The 27,586-nt window shown below is 38.2% G+C and overlaps 1 protein-coding gene across 1 annotated transcript in view; it reads left to right on the top strand.

Annotated features, from left to right (window-relative positions):
- Positions 1–27,586, top strand: part of IKZF3 (IKAROS family zinc finger 3) — a 90,637-nt gene that overhangs the window by 17,182 nt on the left and 45,869 nt on the right. Inside the window, exons 2-3 of the mRNA XM_072747320.1 lie at positions 8,744–8,797; positions 11,180–11,281. Of these exons, the coding sequence (XP_072603421.1) occupies positions 8,744–8,797; positions 11,180–11,281 (156 nt within the window). The remainder of the gene's footprint in view (positions 1–8,743; positions 8,798–11,179; positions 11,282–27,586) is intronic.

Consider the following 27,586-nt stretch of genomic DNA (forward strand, 5'->3'; position numbering starts at 1 on the left):
AATATTTGGTTTTGTTCATAGATCATTTATTTTAGAGCTAAGAGGTTAAAACCTTCACCCATGAACTTAATGAACTCTCAACCAGACTGCTGCCATTTCCAAGTTTAAATTTTATTTGTAATCTACCCCCTTTCATTTAGCAGTGTATAAAATGCTAGAATTTCTGAGAAAAATATCAGTATCTTAATAAAAAACTCTAGTGAAATTGTTTTAAAAGGCATCTTTGTCAGTGAAAAGAGAATCTGAAGGAGTAAAAACAAATTTGAAATTGTCATCTCTCAGTAAGCATATAATGAAGGCTTGTTTTCAATACTGGTAGAAAACAATTTGAGATTGCTAGTAAAGCTTTGAAATTCTGGAGTACTTGGAAAGCCACAGAAGAAATAACCTTTAATTTTTCCAGTCCAATACATTGTCAGCTATCTCAGTAATAAATAGTTATACCTTTTATAAGATTTGTTACTTAAGATGTGTCAATAGAAAACACTAATGATTTACTTAAAACATATCAGGAGATGGCTATTTAGTTGTGGGAAGGGCAAAAAGACAAATGATAGGAAATGAGTGTGTGCTAGGGTTTTCTGCTAGATTATAATTTTAGCTTTTTAAAAAGATTTTATTTATTTATTCATGAGAGACACAGAGAGGCAGAGACACAGACAGAGGGCGAAGCAGGCTCCATGCAGGGAGCCCGATGTGGGACTCGATCCCAGGTCTCCAGGATCACACCCTGGGCTGAATGTGGCGCTAAACCGCTGAGCCCCCCAGGCTGCCCATAACTTTAGCTTTTAAATGAAATAAGAAGAATAGTTTTATCTAATGATACCAAAAAATCCTAATGGTAATATGATGCTAAGTATATATTTGTACACATACATTAAGCATATTTTAAAGATATTGTATCTGGATGTTTGGCATCATGCAGTGTTTTGTTTTTGTTTTGCTTTTGTTTTCTTACCCTCCAAAAGGTCACATTAATGTTTCAATTGGTATGAAAGGTGCTGCGTAGATACTATATATCTTTGACTACTGCATTACTGGAAACCACAACTTTTTTTGAAATTCCAATTGCTAGAATTTTGGAAATATTGGTAGAACATGGTTATTGTTGTTTCCTGGTATGATACCTTTAAAATTTTGCTTGATATTTAATTTTTATATGTAGTTTGATTTACGTCTTTTTTTCTGATCCAGAGTTTTAATGTTTGTTTTAAAGAAATAACTTTTAAGTGGTATCCCAGCAACAGCAAGCTATCCTAAAATCTAGAGCAGTGCTGTTCAAAAAAACATTCTGTGATGATAGAAATGTTCCTTATCGGGATTCCTGGGTGGCTCAGCGGTTTAGCGCCTGCCTCCCGCCCGGGGCTGTGATCCTGGATCCGGGAATCGAGTCCTACATCAGGCTCCCTGCATGGAGCCTGCTTCTCCCTCTGCCTGTGTCTCTGCCTCTCTCTCTCTATCATAAATAAGTAAATAAAAATAAATCTTTAAAAAAAAAAAAGAAATGTTCCTTATCTGTGTTGGCCAATTAGGTAACCACTAGCTACATGTTCTATTGCATACTTGAAATGTGGCAGGTATGATTGAGAAACTAAATTTTTAATTTTAATTAATTTACATTTAAAGTTAAATTGCCATACATGGCTAGTGGCTACTGTATTGGACAATACAGTATTAGTATTAGTAACAGATCTAGAGCAGGGCTTGGCAAACTTTTTATGTAAAGGACCAGACAGATAGTGACTGTTTTAGGCTTTGTAAATCATATAGTCTCTGTTACAACTGTTTGACTCTGCCACTGGAATATAGAAGCAGCTATAGACAACACATAAATGAAGAAGTTTGGCTGTATTCCAATAACACTTTATTTTTGGATACTGAAATTTGAATTTCATATATTTTCAAGTGACACAAAACAGTATTCTAATTTTTTTATGTATTAAAAAAATGTAAAAACCAGCAGAGGAGGGAAAAAATATAAAAACTATTCTTACTTCACATGACATACAGAAACAGGTGGTAAGTTACACTTTACAGAACCTTCATCTAGATCGATGTAAAAATTCATGTGTTCATTCAATAAGTATTTTTTGAGTGTCCATCATGAGTGAGCACTATTTTGGGATCTGAAGATACAGCAAAAGAGCAATAAAAAATACAGACAATGGGTGTCTGGGTGGCTCAGTCAATTATGTGTCTTACTCTTGGTTTCAGCTAAGGTCCTTATCTCAGAATTTTAATATCAAGGCCCTCCTTGGGCTCTGTGCTGGGTGTGGAGCCTGCATGGGATTCTCTCTCTCCCTGTCTCTCTGCCCCCCCACCCCCAAAAATGTATGTGTATATATGTCAGGTAGTGACAATGAAGAGATTTTATGAAGAGAAATAAAGCAGGGTAAGAGAAAAGAAAGTGACAATGGAGGATGACATTTAATTTTTTTAATTTTTAGTTAAGTTTTTAATTTTAATTCCACTTGAGTTATCATATAGTATTATATTAGTTTTAGGTGTACAGTGTAGTGATTCAACAATTCTACACATTGCTCAGTGCTTATCACGATAAGAGTATTCTTTAATCCCCATCACTTGTTTCACCTACCCACAGAAGATGATGCTTTATATGGGGTAGTTAGGTAAAGCTTGTTTGGTAAGGTGACTTTTGAACACACGTCTGAATGAGAGAGGAAGTGAGCCACATGGTGATCTGGGGAAAGAGCATTCTGGTTAGAAGGAAAGGAAAATGCAAAGGTCTTGAGGCAAGAGTATGATTTACCTATTCAAGTAACCGAAGGGATGTAGAAAATAGAGGAGATTTATACTTAAAATTAACCCATTTTGGAATTCTTCCATCATTAGCACTAGTTATGTATAAACATAAGTATAGGAAACTATTTCAAAAGCAATATAGGGACCCTTCATTCTTAGCTTTCTAGAGCATTCTTTTGGAAAATATTTAAAGCTATATTATCTGCCAATATATTAAAAAGACCCCAGAAGACCCCATCAAATGGAACATTTTTGAGGGTTTTTTTTTTTGACTGAAGTTAAAGAAATTACAAAATGATCCATTAAAAACTGAAAAGTTTTTACTGTACTTAGAAATATTTAACAGGTTTCTGGTCTCTCGGAAATTCCTTCACACTCTATCCACTACTGGGTATCATGTTTTTACGAGGACCTTTAAGTTTAGGTGGAAAAAATGTATTTCAATCTCTTCTGTCTTGTATTTTATATATATATTTTAGGAGCTCCTCCATGTAGCCTGATCATGGATGGTTTTAATGTCTCCTTTAAGTTCTGAACACTAAGGTATCAGAATCTCCTTTTTCTCTTAGAAACTGTGCTAAATTGTTTCTGGTGTTCTCTACAACACACAAAGGTTGCTTGAAAGAATATTGAGAGCTATTTAAATGCCATTGTCAGAGGGTTTAAAAGGTTCAGGGGGCTGGGACCTTTTTCCTTTAGGTCACCAAATCAAAAGCCATCTTGCTTTGTAGTAACTAAAAGATATTTTCACATGAAGGTTGTTTATGTGAAACCTTTGAGCTAGTTTTCTTTTTTTCCTGTTAAGAATCCCTTTAGTGTGCAGTTAAAAGTTTCACATTTAGCTTTTTAAAAACACTATCAAACTTACAGAAAAGTTGCGATACAGTACAAATTTTTTTTTTCAGAAATTTTGAGACTAAGTTGCTAATATGATGCCTTATCACCCTTGAATACTTTAATGTGCTAAAGGGTATTTCTCCTAGATAACCACAAAACAATGTCCAAGTCAGGAAATAAATATTGATACATTACTACCATTTAATCCTCAGACTCCATCCAGATTTCTCAGTTGTTTTTACAGTGTTATCTACTGCAGGAGGAGTCAGCTCAGAATCACACATTGTGTTTAGTTGTCAAGTCTCTTTACTCTCCTTCAGTCTGGAACAGTTTCTAAAGTTCCTTAATCTCTCATGACTTGGACACTTTTGAGGATTACAAAGCCAGTTATTTTGTCAACTATCCCTCAATTAGAATTCATTTTCTCATGGTTAGATTCATATTATGCTTATTTGGCAGCAATATCACAGAAGTGATGCTGTGTTCTTTTTATTATCAGATGGCACATAATTTTCATTTGTCCCATTACTGATGATGATCACTTTGTTCAGTTACAGTGGTGTCTACCAAGTTCTTCACTATGTACTGCTCTTTTCATGTTTGTAATGATAAGTATTTTGAGAGAAGCACTTTGAAACTTTATAGATATTCCATTAATCATCTGACTTTCAGTTTATTTACTTATTAATGTCAACATAGACTCATGAATTTGTTTTTTTTAATGGGTTATAATCCCATACTATCATTATTATTTTGATACTTCCCTGTCTCAGATTTGGCAGTGGAAACCTCTTCAAGATAATTTCTATATCCTTTAACATATACTCTTCATTCTGTGCACACTTTCTTGCTTCGTGAATGTTCCAGACCCATCTTGTACTTTTTCCTGCCCCAACTGTGGAATCAGCCATTTCTCCAAGGAGCCTGGTTTCTTTAAGTGGAAAATGATACGTAGAAGTTAATATCTGGATGCTAGAAGTTGTTGTAGTGTCACTGCTCCCAGGGACTCTCAGTGGACAGGGCTAGGGACTATATGTATGTATATCCATACATATCTATACATATATACATACACATATATACATATTTACATCTGTATTTTATATCTGTTTATATAGAGTAGAAATCACATGTGCAAGCCAGTACCTTCATTTCCAATACAGTACCACAGGGTTTTTTGGAGTCTTTTTGTTTTGTTTTGTTTTACATTTGTAACTCCCTTTTCTGACAGAAAAATCTGACTCTTATTCTTGTTATATTTACTTATTTGATGAATTCACCTTTATGTAATCAATCAGCCATTGCCACTACCATCCCTTCCTCAGCACAGAATGCTTTTCGTGCCTCATTTGGGTTCTGACATCCTGCACAATAGCTACTGTGCTATGTGGACACTCTTTACGCTTTCTCCGGCTCTGACACCTCCATGCAAGGCTGTCCCTAGTATATCGATGCCCTCTACCCCACTCAAGTTTTGACACTTTAGACTGGAGCATTCCTATGTATGGAAGCTTCCTCCACTGTCCCCATATGAGTGCCTTACTCACCCCATTTAGGCTCGGAAAACCCACACCAGACCACCTCTATGCATGGATGTCTTATTCACCATGCTCAGGCTCTGACTTATGCTAAGCTGTCTCTTATCTTGGATACCCTTTTTATCCCTCTTGGACTCCAGCATTCCAAGTTGGGCAGTTTTCCTGCCTGAATGCTCTCTTTAGCTGACTCAGGCTCTGATTTCCTATGTTGTCTGCCCTCCATATAGAATTCCTGCTTATCTCATTCATACTGCCTACTCCATATGTCATACTCTTCAGGCTGGCTGGTCTCCAGCAGCCTGCCCTGGGTTGCCTCCCTTCCTTGTATAGATTTATTCTCACCTATCTTGGGTTTTTACACCCTATGCCAGGGGGCCCCTTTGCTTATTTTAAAAACATGCTTTGCTGCCATCGTCTAATGGATAATACATTAAAATTTTAAAATTAGAACAGAATATAAATGTAGTGACTCTATTTTACAAAACAAAAATTGAAACGTGACTAGATAATGGTATTGGATATTTGAAATTAGTACTGTTTTGAACAGTTTTGGGTATATGACCTTCATTATTTTTTTTTAACTTACCAAATTTGAGTTTTTTTTTAAGATTTTATTTATTCATGATAGACATAGAGAGAGAGAGGCAGAGACACTGGCAGAGGGAGAAGCCCGACACGGGACTTGATCCCTGGGACCTCCATGCCAGAATCCCGACACGGGACTGGATCCCGGGACTCCAGGATCACACCCTGGTCCAAAGGCAGGTGCTGAACCGCTGAGCCACCGAGGGATCCCCTGATCTTCATTAAAATAAAGAACAAAGAAGGGGATCCCTGGGTGGCTCAGCGGTTTAGTGCCTGCCTTTGGCCCAGGGCATGATCCTGGAGTCCCTGGATCGAGTCCCTGGATCGAGTCCCCGGATCGAGTCCCCACGTCGGGCTCCCGGCATGGAGCCTGCTTCTCCCTCCTCCTGTGTCTCTGTCTCTCTGTCTCTCTGTCTCTCTCTATGTCTATCATAAATAAATAAATAAATCTTAAAAAAAAAAGAACAAAGAAGATTTTCTGGCAATAGAGGGGTACCTCCTATTGAATGAGCCTTCGAACCGATAACAATGATAGATTCTGGACAAAATATGAAAAAAATCTATTACCTGAAAGCATTGGAAAATGTAAAAACCAACTTGTTTTTATATTTGTTTTAACCCACGGGTAGGCACCAATTTTGGCCTCAAGGTGACCAAAACTTGGGTAGATAGTCCACAGTTACACTGGCTTAAAAAGCCATAGTATCTGCAGCAGGCTGGGAAGTAAAGAGGGAAATCTTGGTATGATTTATATCATAAATTCCCTGGCTGTTCCAGATCTCTAGCTGATCCTTGAACCACACATATATGGGTCATGCTCTGAGCAGCCTATCTGAGACTAAAATATTGAACAGAGATTTATGCCTCTTCAAGAGACCAACTTGTCCCAATTTCCCTGGAACTAGAAAAGTTCTCTGATCTGGAAAAACCCTCAGTTTCAGTCATGCTGGGACATTTGGTTACCCTAGTTGCTGCTCACTACAGTGATACAGAATTCAAGTTTGAGTCTAGGCAAGTTAACTGCATGCTTTAAAAAGAAACAAAATTTCTATACTCTTCAGAGGAACATAACATAATCCGGAATTTCTGTAATATATCATTTATAATGTCCAAGGTACACTCCAAAATTATTAAGTCATTTGAAGAAGCAGGAAAATGTGATCCATACTCAAGATAAAAGAGAATCAATGGTGGCTAACCCCAGGATGACATAGATATTGGAATCAGAAGGGAAAATATGCTTGTAATGAATTAGCAAATAGAAAATCTTGACAGAAAAACTATGACAAAAGAACAAAATGGAAATTCTAGAACTAAAAATTATAATATCTGAAATAGAAAACTCACTGGATAAACTTAACAAATTAAGATGACAGAAGAAGGTGAATGCACTTGAAGATATATCAGTGAAACTATTCAATCTAACAGCACAGAGGAAAAAGATACATTGGGGCAGGGGGAGAACAGAGCCTGGGAATTGTGGGAAAATATTAAAAAGTCTAACATATTTGCAGTTGAAGTTCTAGAAGGAAAGGAGCAAGAAGATGGAGGAGAAAAAGTATTTGAAGAAATAATGGCTGAAAATTTCAAGTTTAGTGAAAAATATAAATTTACAGAAGTTCAGCAATCCCAAGTGGGATAAGTTCAAATAAAATCACACCTAGATATATCATAGTCAAACTACTGAAAACCAAAGATAAAGAGAAAATCTTGAAAGCATGCAGAGAAAAAGAATACATTATGTGTGGGAAAACAATAATACAAATATCACCGATTTCTTATCAGAAACAATAGAGCCTTGAAGGTAGTAGAATGCTATCTTTAAAGTGCTGGAAGAAAACTGTCAACCCAGAATTCTTATCAGGTAAAAATATCCTTTAAAATTAAAGGCAGGGTGTTATGCTGTATGTTGGCATATCGAACTCCAATAAAAAAATATATACCAAAAAAATAAAATAATAAATAAATAAATAAATAAATAAATAAATAAATAAATAAAATTGAAGGCAAAATTAAAATCTTTCAAAAGGGACAGGATGGTTGCCTGGGTGGCTCAGTTGATTGAGTGTCCAACTCTTCATTTCAGCTCAGATCATGATCTCAAGGTTCTAAGACTGAGCTCTGCTTTGGGCTCCACACTCAGTATGGAGTCTGCTTGCCCCTCTCCCTCCACCTTAACCCCCTCCCCCCACTCACTCACTGTCTCTCTCTCTCTTTTTTTTTTAAGATTTATTTATTTATTTATTTATTTATTTATTTATTTATTTATGATAGTCACACACAGAGAGAGAGAGGCAGAGACACAGGCAGAGGGAGAAGCAGGCTCCATGCACTGGGAGCCCGACGTGGGATCTGATCCCTGGTCTCCAGGATCGCGCCCTGGGCCAAAGGCAGGCGCCAAACCGCTGCGCCACCCAGGGATCCCTGTCTCTCTCTCTCTCACTCTCAAATAAATAAATAAAAATCTTTAAAATTGAAGGCATAAAGATATTTACAAATAACGAAAACTAGGAAAAATTATCACTCACATAGTTGCATTACTCGAAATGCTAATGGAGGGATGCCTGGGTGGCTCAGCAGTTGAGCATCTGCCTTTGGCTCAGGGCGTGATCCCAGAGTCCCTGGGCCACATCGTACTCTCTGCATGGAGCCTGCTTCTCCTCCCGCTTCCTATGTCTCTGCCTTTCTCTGTGTGTGTCTCATGAGTAAATAAATAAAATCTTTTAAAAAAATGCTAATGGAAGCGCTTTTGGCTGAAGAGACATGATACAAAATGAAAAGTTAAGAAATGTTAAGTACAAAGTACTAATGTTTTCCTCTTAATCTCTAAAATACAATGACTGTGTAGATAATTCCTTTTATCCTCCTAAAAAAGGGAGGCTAGAGGTAAAGAACAGCCCGGCTCTGAAGAGGAAATCTGCTAAAGTTCCCAAAATGGTATCCTTATTAAATTTAGAATGCTCCAAATCTGAAAAAAATTTACTCTAAGTAGCTAATATTTATAATCCTTTTCTTTTCAGATATAAAACCAAATGTGGAACTGAAAAGCAGTCAGGAAGAGTCTATGCCCACAGGTAACATCAAGTCTTTCCTCCCTAGAAATATACCTTTACTGAAATAACCAAAGGAAGAATAATATTCTGATCACAGTAAAAATGCAATAGAAATGTGTTAGAAAAAAATGTGGTCTTTCTGATATAAAAACAACTTGTCCATTTCAATTATATAAATTCTTCGGCATCATAGGGCCAAATCACACCCCACCTAATTTTGATCACTGTGGTTTTCTCCCTTAAAAAATTGTTTTTAACTTACTGGTTTAAATGAAGACAGTTCTTGTTGAACAATGTAGTAGCTTATGTTTTATCAACTTGTGCTTTTCACTGTAGATAGTGGTCAACAAATTTTTGTGTGTGAAGGGCAAGATAAGTAAATTTTTAGACTTTGTGGGCCATATATGGTCTCTGTTGTATATTCCTTTTTAAACAATCCTTTGAAAATGTAAAAACCACTCCTACTACCTGGGCCCATACAGAAACAAGCCATGGCTAGTTTTGGCTCTCAGGCCATGGTTTGCAGATTCCTGCTCTAGAATAAACTATAAACATTTCAGATTTCTTAGAAATAACTTCTGTGTTTTCTGGATTAACTCCCTTTGGATCAAAATTTATGCTATATTACAAAATTTATCACTTAAATACCTTTTTGTTATTGTTGATTATAACCTTATATTTTAATTGAACCTGTACATCATGTTAGTTGTTTAGGTGTGCACTTTATTTTAGTCATTTTGAGCTTGAGAAAAGTGAGCTACTATTTAGAATAGTGTCTTAGAGTTCATAGAGTATATGTTACAATATGTAGAAATGAGAAATTTAACCTGTTTATAAATCAAAACATGAGTCCACAATAACCATGTTTTTAGCACCTTTTCATCATGGATTTTGTGAAATATGTTTCCATTTTATTCCTGCATTCCAGCAAAAGTCCTGCTCCATGTGTTCAGTCATGGATGCAGCTGGAAGGAATGCCACTGCAGAGTTTCTAGTCACTTCTCCTACTTTACCTAGCTTAAATGCCACAGGATTCAATATCTTTGACTATTTTTTGTATGTAGTAGCTACTCAGTAATATTTTATTAAACATTAGGAAGGACAGGGATCCCTGGGTGGCGCAGCAGTTTGGCGCCTGCCTTTGGCCCAGGGCGCGATCCTGGAGGCCCGGGATCGAATCCCACGTCGGGCTCGCGGTGCATGGAGCCTGCTTCTCCCTCCGCCTGTGTCTCTGCCTCTCTCTCTCTCTCTCTCTCTCTCTCTCTCTGTGAGTATCATAAATAAATAAAAAAATTTAAAAAAAAACATTAGGAAGGACATAACCAGTTTGATATAAAGTAAATAAGTTTTTAGTTGATTTCTTTTGTAACATCTTTTTAAGCTACATGCTTGTACATGAAATAATACCTGCTACATTGTTCCTTTTCTTCTAACATCTAATATTATCAGTATTTATATAATATACAAATATACAAAAGTATATTTCTTTTAGACTTAATTTTTTAACAAGTTTGCTGTTTATTTAAGCATGCTTTTATTATATCTGCTCTCTTTCACAAATGAATTCCTGCTCCTGTAATACTTTGTCTGAGTCTACATTATAGACCTGTAATGTCTTGCATTCAGACTTATCTACATCTGCAAATTATAAGCTCCTTGAGGACAGGAATTATGACTTACTCATATCTGTAGCCTTGTTAGCATTTAGTAAATGTCCAAAGAAATAAAGGAACTCGAGGGCCAATATGTCTTCCACAGAATCACATTTATAATGTGAACAGAAAAGGAAAATAGGATTTCATATACAGTTGCTTATGGGTTTTCTCTCAGGAAAACATATTTCCTTAATTGGGTTATGCCGGTATTTTTTATCTCAGTATTTCTCATCACTACATAAATGCTTCTTGGTCATAAATAGCAATAGTGGGAAGCCTGGGTGGCTCAGTGGTTGAGCACCTGCCTTTGGCCCAGAACATGACCCTGGAGTCCCGGGATCGAGTCCTGCATCAGGCTCCCTGTGTGGAGCCTGCTTCTCCCTCTGCCTCTCTCTCTCTCTCTCTCTCTCTCTCTCTCTCTCTGTCTCTCATGAATAAATAAAGTCTTTAAATGAATAAATAAACAAACAAACAAATAAATAAATAGCGATAGCATCCTACTGAATGTTGTGAGACATACCAAAGGAGAGAGAATTCCTGTCAGGAAGGAACATGAATGCATTTTAACTCTGGTGTACCCTGGGCATATTTCTGAATCTCAGGAGTTTTCACATGTATTCCACTTGGAGTATGTATGAAAGGGGCACTATCATGAAGAGATTATGCTGAAATGGAAGTCTACTTAATACATGTTTATAAAAATCCTTTAAAACTGGCCTGTATGATTAAAATTCTTTTTATCTCCTAGAATGTCCAGTGATTTTGAATGACTACGACTTAACCAAACCACATGAAACAGAAAATGTGGACAGTGCAGAAGGCCCAACCAATGAAGATGAAGATCTAGGAGGTAAGCCACTGCGACTGACTAAAAATGGTTATAGATATGGTTGAAGTTTAATATATGGAAGAAATCAGGAACTCTTCAAGAAAAACTTGCATTTGTGGGTCGAGTTGGGAATAATTAAGTTTTGTTCATTTTACAAACAATATTTAAAAATTTGCTGAAGGATATCAGCAAACTTTGAGAATTTAAGGTGTTTATTCAGTGTTTAAGGTATACCACTTCATTTTTAAAATGTTTATTTGACTCTTTTTCATTATAAAAATAATAACTGTTCATTATGGAGTATTTCCCCACCAACAACCAATTCTCCAATTCTTCAGACAGTAAGTGGGCATCCAACAATTCAATTCAATTCTCATACTAACTCCTGGAGTTAGCACAGAACCCACAGGTTAAGGGCTCAGTCCCACAAGACTGCCTTCACTTTAGATATCAGTTGAGGGGGCACCTGGGTGGCTCAGTGGTTGAGCCTTCAGCTCAGGGAGTGATCCCAGAGTCCTGAGATTGAGTCCCACTTCAGGCTCCCCTCAGGGAGCCTGCCTCTCCCTCTGCCTATGTCTCTGCCTCTCTCTGTGTGTCTCTCATGAATCAATGAATAAAATCTTTAGACACCAGTTGAAACTACCAGGTCTCCATGTCACCTGCACTTTTGTCCAGCTTGGCTACAATGCAGGGTTTTTCACAACCCCTCCCCTCAGTTTTGACAAGTTGCTAGAATGACTCCCAGAATCTAGGAAAGCACTTTACTTTACTATTAATAGTTTATTACAAAGGATAGAGCTCAAGAACAGTCACATGGAAGAGATGCATAGGGCAGGGTATAGGGTGGGAGGGCATGGAGCTTCCATGCCCTCTTTGGGCACACCACCCTGCCATCATCTTGATGTGTTCACCAACCCAGAAACTCTGAATCTCATTATCCAAGAGTTTTTATAGAGATCAATCTTTAGTCACCACCCCCACCACCCCCACCCCCTGCCGCCATCACTTTGTCTTTCTGGTGACCATTCCATCCTGAGGTTACCTAGGGGCCTTACCCTAAGTCACCTCATTAGCATAAATTTAGCCATGATTGAAAGGAGCTTGTTATAAATAACAAAAGATACTCCTATCACTCAGGAAATTCAAGAGTTTTGGGAATTCTTGTGCCAGGAACCTGGGACAAGGACCAAATATATTTTTGTACTTTACCATAGGCCACTCACTGATCTTTGACCATGAATCTCTTATAGCACAAGAATTATAAAAGTCAAGATACTGGTGGGGCACTTGCGTGTCTCAGTTGATTAAGCATCTGACTCTTGATTTCGGCTCAGGTCATGATATCAGGGTAATGAGATCGAGCCCAACCCCTCATCGAGCTCCGTGTGTGGCTCCATGCTCAATGAGGAGTTTTCTTGAGATTCTGTCCCTCCCTCTCCTTCAACACCACCCCCCACCCACTCACAGGCTTTAAATAAATAAATAAAATATTTTTTTAAAAAAAGTCAAGATACTGGCACATTACTACAGTCACAGTCAGTCATTAATAATTATTCCAGTCCATCATCATATCATATGAAAATGTTTCCCAGGGTGAGGCCATTCAAGCTTGCAGGTTTTGATTTTGTCAGGTTCCAAAAGCAGGAGTGGTCTCAGCAATATATGGCTTCAGCTTTTCAGCATCTAGTATAATTGAGCTGAGAAGCAATATTTATTATTCTCTTGCTCTGAGCCTTTCTTGAGATTTTAATATAATACTGAATTTCCTTCATTATATAACCCATTGATTCATTTCTTTACCCTCAGCTACCATTCCTTCTTTTCATTTCTACCTGAACCTTTGCACTTTTGGAAGGAACATTAGGTTAAACTACTGTGCTGGTCTAGAGGATGGATGGCTCAGTGGTTGAGTGTCTGTCTTTGGCTCAGGTCGTGATCCCGGGGTCCTGGGATTGAGTCCCACTTCGGGCTCTCCACAGGAAGCCTGCTTCTGCGTATGTCTCTGCCTCTCTCTCTGTGTCTCTCATGAATAAATAAATAAAATCTTTAAAAACAAACAAACTAGGCAGCCTGGGTGGCTCAGCGGTTTAGCGCCACCTTCAGCCCAGGGCATGATCCTGGAGACCTGGGATCGAGTCCCACGTCGGGCTCCCTGCATGGAGTCTGCCTATGTCTCTGCCTCTCTCTGCCTCTCTCTGTGTCTCTTATGAATAAATAAATAAAATCTTTAAAAACGAACAAACTACTATGCTGGTCTAGATTGCAAGCAACAATACTAGTCGAGCAAGTGCCTCCCCATCAATCCACTCCTGATCCTATAGGGTAGAGTTACTTAGGTACAGAACCAGCAGGCTCTTTTTGCCACTAACAATAGAGCTTCATTCACTGTTAACTCCAGTTGGGGAAATGGAGTGAAGGCACAACCTGCCCTATCAAACCTTTAAAAATTCTGACATAAAGGTTTAAAACTATAGTTACTGGGCAGCCTGGGTGGCTCAGCAGTTTAGTGCCACCTTCAGCCCAGGGCGTGATCCTGGAGACCCAGAATAGAGTCCTGTGTTGGGCTCCCTGCATGGAGCCTGCTTCTCCCTCAGCCTGTGTCTCTGCCTCTCTCTCTCTTTGTGTGTGTGTCTCATGAATAAATAAATAAAATCTTAAAAAAAAAACAAACGTAAAACTATGATTACATTTCTTGTCTAGCTAGGGATCATGTCTGTTTCCAACACTTGTTGAAGCCCTAGTCCCATGACTACTGCATCAAGTAGGAAAGAGAAAGTTGAAGTGATAAAGAAAAAAGAAAAGTTGAGGGAAAGAAAAAAAAAAGTATTGTCATCAAACTAGTGTCTTCTCTTGGGAAGAATTATAGTCATACCAATATTTTCCTCGTACAGAAAAAGTTAATAGCGTCCTCCCCCATTCTTCTTCCCCAGATCCACCAGAAAAACAGGAATCTGTTTTTCAATGAGGACACTCCCTTATCCCTGCTCATGCTGAGTGTGAACACACATTCTTAAATATACGTATAACAGCCCTTCCTGCCTACAAGTTCCCCTCTTTTAAACAACCACCGTTAAGTTGCCTATTCCAAATCTCTATGAAACTGTTCTTCTGAGGACAATATCTCTCTGCCCATTTGACTTTATGGGCTGTAATGTTTCTTGTCCTGAAGAAATTGGTGCAATATCTTCCAAACTTGTTTGTTTTTGTTGTTGTTGTGTTTTGGGGGTTTTGTTTTGTTTGTTTTTTGTTTTGTTTTGTTTTGTTTTGTTTTGGCTCTCTTACCATTTGCATTTACCACCAAGTAAGCAACGCACAGTCCAGAGTCAATGTCTATTCTGTCGAAACACATTTGTAGCACCCCTCACCCAGCTACTGGCACCGGTTCAATATAATTTACTTACCAGCTATGTGTGGGGCTGTCCCTCTGAGGAATTTTCCCCATAGCCATAGGTAGCCTCTGTCTCTCTTGCTGGCAAATAGAACAGTTCTTGTTGGCATTTTGAGCCTCAGAGGGTGCAAAAGGAGTATGTCCAGATTCAGTCCTCTGTATTGCTGTGGTCCCCACATATCTACTCCTTCCATGGACCCAGGTGGCCACTTCAAGTAAGTACACTGCGATCTCCACTTGTTTCCAGTCACCTTCCAAACCAGGAAGGGAATTCTGTTGGACATTGACATACTTACTTTAATGTACCCCTCAAATTCCTATAGTGGGGGCACCTGGGAGGCTCAGTGGGTTTAGTGCCTACCGACAGCTCAGGTCATGATCCCAGGTCCCTAGGATCAAGCCCCACATTGGGCTCCCTGCTGAGCAGGGAGCCTGCTTCTCCCTCTCCCTCTGCAGCTTCCCCTGTTTGTATGCGTGCTCACACACACACACACTCTCTCTCTCTGTCAAATATAAATAAATAAAATCTTATTTCAAAATCCCTAGTGATTTCTGTATGGTCATGGCCTATATGGGCATCCCTTTAAAAGACCAGTTTTCCTTCTGCCTATCCCTGTGGCCAGGCCACTGGCCATCACTAGAGTTAGGTAAAAAACAAAATGTAGATAGAGACTTTTGTCATTGATCCATCCTTCCATCACTACTAGGAAAACAGCATGAAATTCATCTACTGAGTTAATTTGTTTTTGCATCTTCAGTCAGAGTGGTGGTCCTCCAAACAGGATATTGTTCATTTACCTTGGAATTGCCACCCATAAACCAAGCAGCTCTATGTTGTTCAGTCTAGATCTGCTTTTGGGGCACTGTCCAAGTAATGATACAGACTCATATGATTCCAAAGTCAGTCCTAAGGAAAAGAGGCTCACTGCTTGTGAGTACCTCCTGCTTGCATTCCTCAGGTAGCATAATCCTGTATAAACCATTTCCGTCTTATTATGGAACTCTCCTGGGCATTGCCCTCCCAGAAACCTTAAGCATTTCTGTGACATTACCTAAGACATGGGCATTTTAGATGTTAAGATTGCTTTTGTACTGCAGTCATAGGGGCAGTTTCAATTAATATCCAATAGCAGGCTATTAATTGCTTCTCAAATGGAAATCTCCATTCCATAATCCCAATAGTTGTTGATGGGAAGCAGTCACAGGCTTTTGCCATAAACTTCAATCTATGCTCCACATAGAGCTACCACACAGAAACTGTTCCCATTAGCACTGCCACTTCTCATCTACACTGTGGACTGGGGCAATCTTATCCATCCCCATTCAGCATGTCCAATTAATAGGACAGATTTACATGCTTTCTGTTTTACAGACAATTAATACCCAGTCACAGACAATGTCCATGCCCATAATACATTCAAATAAAAGAGATGCAGCCACTTCAGACATGCCAGGTTTCTTTCAGACTTTTACCTTAATCCTTCAACCCTTCCATTCCTAACTGTGACCTATCAACAGGTTTTGGTTTTATAAAATGAGGTGAGGGAGAAGTTCCCCAGTCAGACATAATATCCATTCTCATAACAGTTTCAGGCGAAGGAGACACAATTTATTCACAAATAGCTTATTTAAACGTTCCTTTCCATCTAAGCCTCCACCTTAATCCTATCAACCCTTATAAACATTTCTGTATTCTCTCAATCAAATTGAAGCCCCCTGTAGGGCTTCACTAACAAGTTTTGGTTACTACAGTGAGTGAGGCTCCCATGTTGGGGTGTGGGGTGTCCCAGAAACTTCTGTGCCCCCTGACCATTTCACCCTTTCATGTGCATAAGGTTTTGGGTCCCTAGTGAGAGGCTGAGCCCTGTTCTTTTGCATGACAAAGATTAATCTGCCCGACTATTGCCCCAGCTGATTTCAGATCAAGTTTCTGTTTATAATCTTTGCCTTCTGGCTTTGTAAGTTCCTTTACTCTGGAGCAATAGAGCAAACTTGTTTGGGGCCCTTTAATGGAGAAAGTCCCTTTGGTCCACCCAACCTTCCATAGTGCTGTCTTAAGACCTTTGTTTCAAACCCCTCAATGTCTGTTTCTTTATTCTGTTTCTTTATAACAATCTAAAGATTTTCGGTCAGATGAGTCCTTTGACTCTCCCCCTTTCTTTTTTCTTCTTTGTTTTGGCCTTACCAGTGTTCCCTTTATTCTTTTTTTTCTTAATAACCATTTACAATTTTCCACCTTGCTCCGACAAGTCCCTTGACTCTCCCTTCTGCCTCTCCTCATTTTCTTGTTAATTACCTAATGTTTTTATTAGCATCTCTAAGACCCAAGAGGGGAGGGTAAAATAGCAGATTCACTCTGGTTTCTTTTACTGTTGCTTGATTTTGCAGCAGGAAGATTACATGGCATGCCCAGGCCAAAGGGGTTCCCTGTTCTGACTTTGTTTTCTTAGATTCTGTATTTGTCTCTTTGGCATCCACTCATCACAGGACCAGTTTTATTAACTGTACTGTCTTACTTTCTGTATCTTGGACGCTTTGATATTTGGGGTCCTTACAGACCCAGGGATATCCCTGCTTTTCCCAGGGATGGCCAATTCTTTTTTTTTTTTTTTTAAGTTTTTTTTTTAAAGTTTTTTTTTTTTTTATGATAGTCACAGAGAGAGAAAGAGACATAGGCAGAGACATAGGCAGAGGGAGAAGCAGGCTCCATGCACTGGGAGCCCGATGTGGGATTCGATCCCAGGTCTCCAGGATCGCACCCTGGGCCAAAGGCAGGCACCAAACCACTGCACCACCCAGGGATCCCGGGATAGCCAGTTCTTATGGATAGCAGAGGAGTTAGCCAGGATCATTCTTTTCATATACAAACCAACCAGTCCAGAACCTGTGCCTCCCAACCATCTCCTTACCTAATTCTCATACACCAAGGTAATATTTCCTCTGCTCCAAATCATCCCACAGCCAAGTATATCAGATAACTAGAGACCATTCTGTGTTCTAGAATCTGTCAGGATTATTCAAACCAACCAATCCTAAACTGTTTACTCTGCCTGCCTTGCCTTTTCTCAGAAACTCCAATAAAAACTCTGGCCTAGGAGGATTTCCTTCACTGTTCTTTTCTGCCTCCCGACTGACACTGGTGTTTTCCCCTGTGGCCCTGTGTGGCATGTGGCAATACCCCCTCTATGGGTCTCGTGAATATAAAAAATTTCTTTCTTCCAATCTTTGTTCTTATCTCCTCCTGTGGCTTTACTAACTTCACCATACCATATCCAATATGCACATTCTTAGAACACCCCCTTAAACCACAGCATTTATCATGACCTGGATAACTGGCATATTTAAGGAGTAAATATGTCTGTTATCATAAAGCCAGTCCCACATAGCTTACATACAAAGTATATCAACTGTTTAATCTTAATCTGGGTGTTCCACTAGCATTTATAGATGGAATCGGATAGTCCTCTTCTCAGGGTAAATAAAACCTACAGTGGCTTTCATCTAGTCCACCACACTGCTGTGTATCTGGATCATGTATAGCCATCTGATTATTGCATAGTTAGCTGTGGGTTGAGTATCAACCCAAACATGCTCTTCTTCTCTGTAGAATTCAAAACCAAATACACTCCCCCTAAGTTAGTCACTATTACTGTCCATTTTAGTAATGGCTCTTCAGGAAGCTGATGATACTGATTCACAAAATGAGGCAATGCCTTCGTACTATACCTCCTGGTTTCAGTAGTTTCTTGGTTTTGCCCTCTCACCATGTGAACTATCTTTTTGGTGAACAGAGGTTTTAGAGGTCTTCTCTGTTGTTCCCTCAAAATTTTACCTTTTAGGGCAACCTTTGAACTTAACATCTGAAGCTTAAAGCAACTGAAGTCTGAGCTTGGTCCAACATCAAGGTTTGGTCAACACTTTCTGTTCATTTCATTTTAGTTAATTCAGGTAACAGTAACTAATTTCACTTTTTTCCTGTTAGTTTGCATTTCCTTATGTACCCATGAACCAGCTCACAGATGGTGGATCCATCTCTGAAAACCCTTGGTAACTTTACCTCATCACTGATCACAACACAGCTGTTTTTCCATAACATGGGTGACCATGTGGCAAGGAATCAGAGGTTCCTCATTTCTTGCTCTTTCTTCTTTTCTCTTCCCAAACCACATGTTTCCATGAGCCCAGATTGTTCTAGCAAATCCCACTCCTGACACCAATTCCGGGTTTTTTCCAACACCGACAACAATTTCTCCAGACACCAACTGGGCATCCAAAAATTCACTTTAGACACCAGTTGAAGCTACCCGGTCTCTGCCTTACCAACACTTTTGTCCTGCTTGGCTACAAATACAGGGTTTCCACAACCATCCTCCTCAGGTTTGACAGGTTGCTAGAATGACTCACAGAATCTAGGAAAACACTTTACTTACTATTACTAGTTTATTATAAAGGACACAACTTCATGGAAACTCCATGCCCTCTTTGGGCACACCACCTTCCCATCATCTTGATGTGACCATCAACCCAGAAACTCTCTGAATTTCATTGTTCAAGAATTTTCATAAAGCTCAATCTCCAGTCCCCATACTCCTTTCCCCTTAATCACTTGGTCTTCCTGATGACCATCCCTTCCTGAGATTATTATATAGGGGTCCCACCCTAAATTCATTAGCATAAACTCAGGTGTAATTGAAAGGAGCTTATTATTGAATAACAAAAGACACTCTTGTCCCTTAGGAAATTCAAGGGTTTTAGGAACTCTGTCAGGAACAGGGAACAAAGACTAAATATGTTTTTATATTTTACCACATTTTGGAAAGTTGATAGAAAGAAAAAAGAAAAACTCACCTCTCTCCCTACCACCCAAAGATCTTTGTCAGCACTGTGGAATACTTCCAGGCTTTTTTGTGAATTCTGAGCACTGTATTTATATAAACATTGCACACATTTTATGCTAATATTCATGTTGATAAATCTGATCACTATTACTTTATGAATGTCACTCAGATCTCATCTTAGATGTCATTTCTTCAGAGAGATTTTCCCTGACAACCCAGTAACTATTTTAACACATTCCTTATTTTAATTCTCTGCATGGCACTTACCACGGATAATTTTGGAGTTTTATTTATTTCTCTATTGTCTTTATCTCTTTACCTTGTATGAGCCAGGATCTTGGGCTGTCTTTTTCAGGCTAGGCATTTGCAGCACATAGAATAGTACTTGGCCCATAGTAGGATATAAAATAAAGATTTGTTAAATAAGGGGCCAAATGAATACATTAGATTAATTACATGTGTGCATCCATGTGTTTCTTAGAGGAAGAAAAGAAAAAAAAGAAAATCAGTTTTTGAGATGATTCTTTTGTCTTAGATTCTTAAGGGACCAACAATTAGAGTTCTATCTCTAAAGCTTCTGAGATTCAAATCACAGCTTCAACTAACATTCCAGCTCTGCCTAGCTATACATTAATTTGTACCAGTTCTTAACCACAGAGACGAAAAATGCTGCCTGGCACAGGATGTGGTCATTTGTGCTGAGGAAAGGCATACAGTGTTCTACCAGCTTCATGCAACGTCTTAAAGATGCTATCCATGGAGTCACATTCAAAATGAGGCAGATAATAACTGGGCTTGCATTTTTCTGAGTTAGGGTTTCTGAGTGTTGGTAGGTGATGGCATTAAGTTTGTGTCTGGATTTTTGGTCTGGAAATTTATCATTTATGTTAGAATTCCCTCTGGATTCAGAAATAGCCTATGAGTTTTATGTTTTCAGGTGGTCAGAAAAAAACACAACAGATAGATACTTGATCATTCCCATTTTAGTATATGTGCTGCCAAAGTGAGTACCAGATTAAATACCCAAATATAAACAAACAAACAAACAAACAAACAAAAAACAATTCCATTCAACTATAGGAATTTAAAACAAATATTGTAAACACTCATGTGGTACAGCATTTCTGTAGGAATCCATACAGTAGATTCCAGGCCTCTACATTTTGACCCTGTTCCTGAAGTACATCCAAGGAGAAAGAAAGAGATTCAGTCTCTGTGGACCACTCACTTTAGGTCAAGTTCCAGTGTAATTTCTATCTCCTTATGTCCAATTCCATGTGAGTAGATGAATGGGGTATCAGTGTATTTTTCTCAATTGTTAGGGATCTAGAAGTGTCATAACATTTCTTGATAGAGACTAGAAAATATGAACAGTCATTCTAAATAATTTGGGAAAGACAGAAGAAATGGCTCTTTCCTCTAAGCCTGATTTAAAAAGAAATGAGGGGTGTCTAGGTGGCTCAGTTGGTTAAGAGTCCAATTCTTGATTTCCACTCAGGTTTTGATCTCAGAATTGTGAGATCAAACTCTGCACTGGGCTCTGTGCTCAGTGGGGAGACAGCTTGATATTCTCTCCCTCTGCCCTCTCCCTCACTTGCACTCAGTCTCTCTCTCTCAAATAAAAAAATCTTATTTTTCTTAAATAAAAAAAATCTTAAAAAAAAAAAAAAGAAATGGGCAGGCTAACTTTAGCATTAAAAGATTAACCCTTTATTTCATGATTAAACTCCAAACTGATTACTGTACTGTTAACGTTGGCACTTAATCTGGGTCATATACCTTTGGACAACGTTATTACCAGGCCTCTGCCTTTTTTTTTTTTTTTTTTTTTAGGCCTCTGCCTTTTAAAGAGATAAAATATGACCAGTAGATACAAATTATACATGCTAAATTGTAAAAGAATTGAAAAGTAGCATTGCCTGAAAGAAGATATGCCTATTGCATAATAAGGTACTTTTTTATCATATTCAGCATAGGGAAACGTTAAGACTAGCTAGAATTATACTTTTAAAGATAATTAGAGGGGATTCCTGGGTGGCTCAGTGGTTTAGCCCCTGCCTTCGGCCCAGGGTGTGATCCTAGAGTCCCAGGATTGAGTCCCACATAAGGCTCCCTACATGGAGCCTGCTTCTCCCTCTGCCTGTGTCTCTGCCTCTCTCTCTGTGTGTCTCTCATGAATAAATAAATAAAAATCTTAAAAAAAAAAAAAGTAATTAGAATTAAACTTTTAAAGGAAATTTAGCTATTATATAATAATGGTTATAAACAACTTTAAAAGCATGCTTTAGAGGATCCTAAAGTTTAATGGATGGATTAAATGGATTAAATAGTTTAATCCTAAACTATTTAAGTTTAATGGAAGCATTTTTTTTATGTTCTCTAAAAAGTTTTAGAAACTAAGATCTGTCCTAGAATGTTTTAAATTCACAATAATTATAATCATATCTGATTTATATTTTAAAGAAAATGAAATGTCATATGTAGCTTTCTAAGTTTCCAGCTCTTAGAAAATTATTTATAGAAGATTAGAAATGCTCACTTTATTTTTCTCTTATGGAAATAAAACTAAATTTTTTTGGGGGGGAAGTATTTACTCAACTAGAATTATTGTGTGAGAAACAAAATAAAATATTTGGAAAAAAACTTTTAAAAGATCTTAACATTTAACATAAATTCATTTGTTTCCTCCCCTCCAGATATTTTTTATCATTTTTTAAGAGTTTTTGGTGTGTGCGTGTGTGTGTGTGTGTGTGTGTGTATTTAAATAATCTCCAGTCCAATATGGGGCTTGACCTTGCAACCCAAAGATGATTTTTTGTGTTTGTTTTTTTTAAATTATATATTCCTACAAGCCTAGTTGGCAATTTTTTTCTGTAAAGTGCCAGATAGTAAATATCGTGGACTTTGTGGCCAAATGATTTCTGTTGCAACATCTCAACTCTGCTGTTGTAGTGTAAAGCTGCCATAGAAGATATATAAATGAATGTGCATAGCCGTATACCAGTAACTTTATTTACAGAAATAGGCAGTGAGTCAGATTTGGCCTATAGCTCATAGTTTGCTGACTCCTGGCCTGATGTATACATTTATTGTATGATGAGTTAAGAATGGTTTTGCTAAAAATAAAAAATAAAAAAAAATTAAAAAAAGAATGGTTTTGCTCCTTGAAAGAACAATATTTATGTAAATATTTCAAAAGGACATCAGTGGGGAGCCTAACACTACAATTTTTTAAATTAGAAAAATATATATCACTAACAGCTTTGTTTATCTCACACATACATAGTGAGTATAGAAAAAAATTTGTTTTGAAAATTTAAATCTAATAGGCTAATGCACTAATCTATTAATCTAACAGACTAATTTACATCAATTCAAGTTTGTTTCCTCCATAAGATCTACTTGTACTATCCCAGCTCTCTCAAGTGTAGTCTTAGGGCTGAGTTTTTGGAGTCTGTTTAATTAGTACTTGTTTAAGCACCTAATTATAGTGTATTTGGATTTGTGTGTGCAAATGACAGACTTTCACCTTATTACATTATAAGCTTTTTGAAAAAAAAAAAAAAAAAAGAGCCCTAGTAGCCTACATTTATATATTGGTAAAAATACCTACCTATAAGTGATATAATCCAACTGGATCAAAAAACACAAGAAATGGAGATTTCAGAGTTCTTTTTCAAGCCTGGTCATTGATTTCTATGAATTGTCATTATTTCTCTTGTCAGTGGTGATAAACTACAATCCTTGTCAGACTAATCTTGAGCAGTAGGAAATAACCAGGGAGCTCCAAATCTTTTATTTTTGTTTAGTGTTTGATATGTGCAAGGGTGCCATAGGCACTTCACTGAATACAAAGGACATTGGGACCTTCCTGTTGGAACTAAAATGTCTTTGAATTACCGTAATGTCAAAAGCAGAAGTTAGGGCACCTGGGTGACTCAGTGGTTGAGTGTCTACCTTTGACTCAGATCATGATCCTGGGGTCCTTGGATCTAGTGCTGCATCAGGTTCCCCGAAGGAGCCTACTTCTCCCTCTGCCTGTGTTTCTGCCTCTCTCTCTATGTCTCTCATGAATAAATAAATAAAATCTTAAAAAAAAAAAGCAGAAGTTAAAGAAACATTTATAACATACCATTAGACTATCCTATTGCTTGCATGGGCCCTGTGTTCCCCAAGAAACACAATAAAATAAAAGCCTCTGGACACCAGGGCTAGTGGTCAAAAGTCTCAAATCGGGGTGTCAGCATGGCCATGCTCCCTTTAAAGGCTCTATGAAAGGATCTTCCCTTGCTTCTGTCTAGCTTCTGCTTGCTCCCAGCAACCTTGGTGTTCCTTGGCTTGTGTCAACATGACTCCAACTTCTGCCTCCTTCATATGGCCTTCCCCTGACGTGTATATCTCTGTATGTCTTCTCTTTTTCTTATACAGTTATTGGATTAAGAACCCATCCTAATCCAGTGTGATTGCATCTTAACTAATAATATCTACAAAAGTCATTCTGAAGTTCCTGGCAAACATAAATTTTGAGGAGACATTTCAATGGACTATACTCTTTCTCTCTCTAATCTTTACAACTATCAAATACACCTGAAATAAAATAGATGAAATGGATTCCTTTTTAATTATTTGTACAGTGGTGATTAATCAGTTTTTAATTACTTCTGTAAGAGTTAGAATTGTGCCTGATTCCATGAGGAAAGTTGAATTTGACAATTTTTTGATAGGCCTTAAATTTTCTCTATTGTGATACCTTAGATCAAAGATAAAAAAATTAATTAGAAAGTCTGCTGAAAAAAAAATTCTTTCCACCTCAGGAAATACAGCTCCTATCTTCAGTAGCTTTCCATCCATGTCAGAGCCTCAGTCAAAGAGGTGTACAACATATTTGTGCTCATGAAAAATACAAACTACGTTGATGCTTCTGAAAGGGGGGGAAGAAACCCAAGCCACATTTGCGGTTTATGGATGCTAATTACTGCTACATTTAGATGTGTGAAGGAGGGGTTTATGGCTGGAGCGAGCTGGGAGAGACCAAGTCAGCCTCGCCTAGGCGCTCACTGAGGTTCCAGTGGTACTGCTCAGCACACGCAAATATATGCTTCAAAAGGAAGTGCCGTTTTTTATCAAAATATTACATCTCTCAAGCCCAGATCAAGACCTGTCGCTCATGGGATGCAGGGGTTATCTTACAAAATCAGCAGTGCTTTGCTGCAGAAGTTCACTCACAGGGGATTTCTGTAAGTGTTCGCAATGGGCAGAGGCTTTACCGTTTCTACTGTGTCAAACCGGTATGTTCTGTTGGTGACAGAACACCTCTCCTTGAATCTTTTTAACAAAAAAACGTCTCTGGATTTTTTTTTTTTTTAACCAAGCTGCATGGCACAGTGAACTAAAAGGAACTTATTAGGAAACTATTTGGCATCTGCAAAAGAAGAATGGATGGCTGTATCAGTTGACAGAAAAATGGATCTGCTCACTGTCCTTAGTGGGTCCTCAAAGACTCTTTCCCCTTTTCTTTTTCTTTTTTTTTTTTTTTTTTTACTGGGGAGCAATAGTGTTTGTGCCTCCTTGGAGCAGAAACAAGATGAGTGTGAAATAAAACATAAATTCCAGTCCAGTTGGTTAGCTGTGCACGTGAAACACCCATGTGTGCCTGCTAATTCTCATAATATCTGATCTTGCCAAGCAAATTCAGCTGCTCAAACTAAGTTTGGCACCAGTATGGTGACCTGGGCCATTGTGTACCCTGGTGCAGTTTGGTAACTACATAAAGGCACCCTGCTGAGGAATAAGTGAGAAATCCCAGTGGTGTGCCAGAGTTAGCTCATAATCGCTTATTAAACTTTCAGGAATTTTGTCAGCCGGCTTACTTCGCATTGGTAGCTTGAATTGGGCCATGGTATTCATACCCCTGACATCAGCGAATGCTACAAATAAGCCCTTCCCCCACTCTGAGTTGGTTTTTAAGCACTTACCAGCACACCATTGGACTGAGGACTGAATGAAATCCTGTTCTGGCTCACTAGGTCATCATTTTTCATAATTTGTCAGAGGGACCTTTTTCTTTTCTTTTTTTTTTTTGTAATTTGCATGAAGGGAAATAGTGTTGGAGATGAGAAGAGTACATAAGACCTTTCCACAACATGGTAGGTAGGATCCACAAATTTTATGTTTAAAATATGAGGATCACATTATTGTAAAATTAATGAAATAATAGGGAGTTTTCTATTACAAAAAGCACAAAGCAACAACAGTGAAGTTTAGACGAGACCCAACTGACCATACATTAAACTTAAAATGTCCTAAATAGGGATCCCTGGGTGGCGCAGCGGTTTGGCGCCTGCCTTTGGCCCAGGGCGCGATCCTGGAGACCTGGGATCGAATCCCACGTCAGGCTCCCGGTGCATGGAGCCTGCTTCTCCTCTGCCTGTGTCTCTGCCTCTCTCTCTCTCTCTCTGTATGACTATCATAAATAAAAAAAATAAAAAAAAAATTAAAAAAAAAATGTCCTAAATAATCATGAGTCAGTAACTTCCTTCTGAATCCCATAACACAAGAATTTTAACTTGCTCCTGTAAGTGAAAGGAAGAGTGGACAGAATTGGAGATGATCACCAATCCTGTTATATCATGGCAAGGGCAGAGTTTTCTTAGTGTCACTCTTCTTTTATGCCAGAATTTGGGGTATATAGTAAACACTCAGTATTTATCCATTTTTCTCTCTGCCTTTCCATCCAGCCATCCATTTATCCATTCATCCCCTGCATTGTTCCATGTGCTCATTAAATAACTGTCAGTTAAGTAAAGTGAAGACGAGCATGTGAATACATTTTGGCAATGGGTGTCCTTTAGCTGTGTTCTTCAAACTGCTCTTCAAATATGGGAAGACTTTGTAAAGATTACATGGGTGTGGATAATTTTAAGACAATCAATTTCCAGGGTTTAAACTTCAATATGTTCTCTTTCCTAAATCTGATATGCCCTATAAGACTGCTGTAGTTAAGGTTCTTCTGTCCCATCTCCCCTCTCACAGGGATCCTTCTCCACTTTATAAAAAAGACACATTGCTCACCCATCCCAAATCTTACTCTTTGCCCTATGGTACAAGTACTTCCAGGATGCCACATAAAGGGTCAGTTAGATAATTTCTTTAAACAGACTTTTGTAAATGCATCCCCTCCATCCATCTCATTAAAAGATACATTCCCAACAAATTTTTTTTATATTTAATAATTATTGGTCAAGATTTGCAACATTCTTGTAGGGTTTTAATCAATTGTATGCTAATAATTTTAATAATACAGAAGAAAAATTTTTACCCCTCGCACTTCATGGTAACAAAAATATTTTTATTTATACATATATATTGTTGTTGCTATAGAGATATATGATAGGACAAGTAGTAAATATCCAAGCATAAAAGAACAGAACATAAGGGGGCGCCCAGGTGGCTCAATCAGTTAAGCATCCAACTCTTGATTTTGGCTCAGGTCATGGTTTCAGGGTCATGAGATGGAGCCCTATGTAGGGCTGGGTGCTCTGCAGGGAGTCCGCTTGAGATTCTCTCCGTCACCCTCCCTCCAGTTGCATGCACGCATGGGCAGCTGTGTATGTGTGTGCATGGAAGTGCGCTCTCTCTCTCTCTCTCTCTCATAAATAAATAAATCTTTAAAGAACAGTTCCTAAGGATGAAGTTCTATGGGTAAAGTGAAATGGAAATAGAAGTTCAGGGAGAAAATTTCTGATTTTTTAAAAAAGCGTATGTATTTTAAAGGGTTTTTTTTAAAAGATTTTATTAATTTATTCATGAGAGACACACAGAGAGAAGCAGAGACATAGGCAGAGGGAGAAGCAGGCTTAATGCAGGAAGCCCGATGTGGGACTCGATCCCGGGACCCCTGGATCATGCCCTGAGCTAAAGGCAGAAGTTCAACCACTGAACCACCCAGGCGTCCCTATTTTAAAATTTATGATGGAGTAAATCCAGTCATTAATATTTATACTCCATCGGATACATTTGGAAGGGTGCACTAACAGTTTAATCATTATTATTTACAATAAACAAAATGTATATTTGTTTAGAAAATTTTTAAATGATGAT

This window comes from Vulpes vulpes, chromosome 2, assembly GCF_048418805.1.
Source record: "Vulpes vulpes isolate BD-2025 chromosome 2, VulVul3, whole genome shotgun sequence".
Taxonomy (NCBI): domain Eukaryota; kingdom Metazoa; phylum Chordata; class Mammalia; order Carnivora; family Canidae; genus Vulpes; species Vulpes vulpes.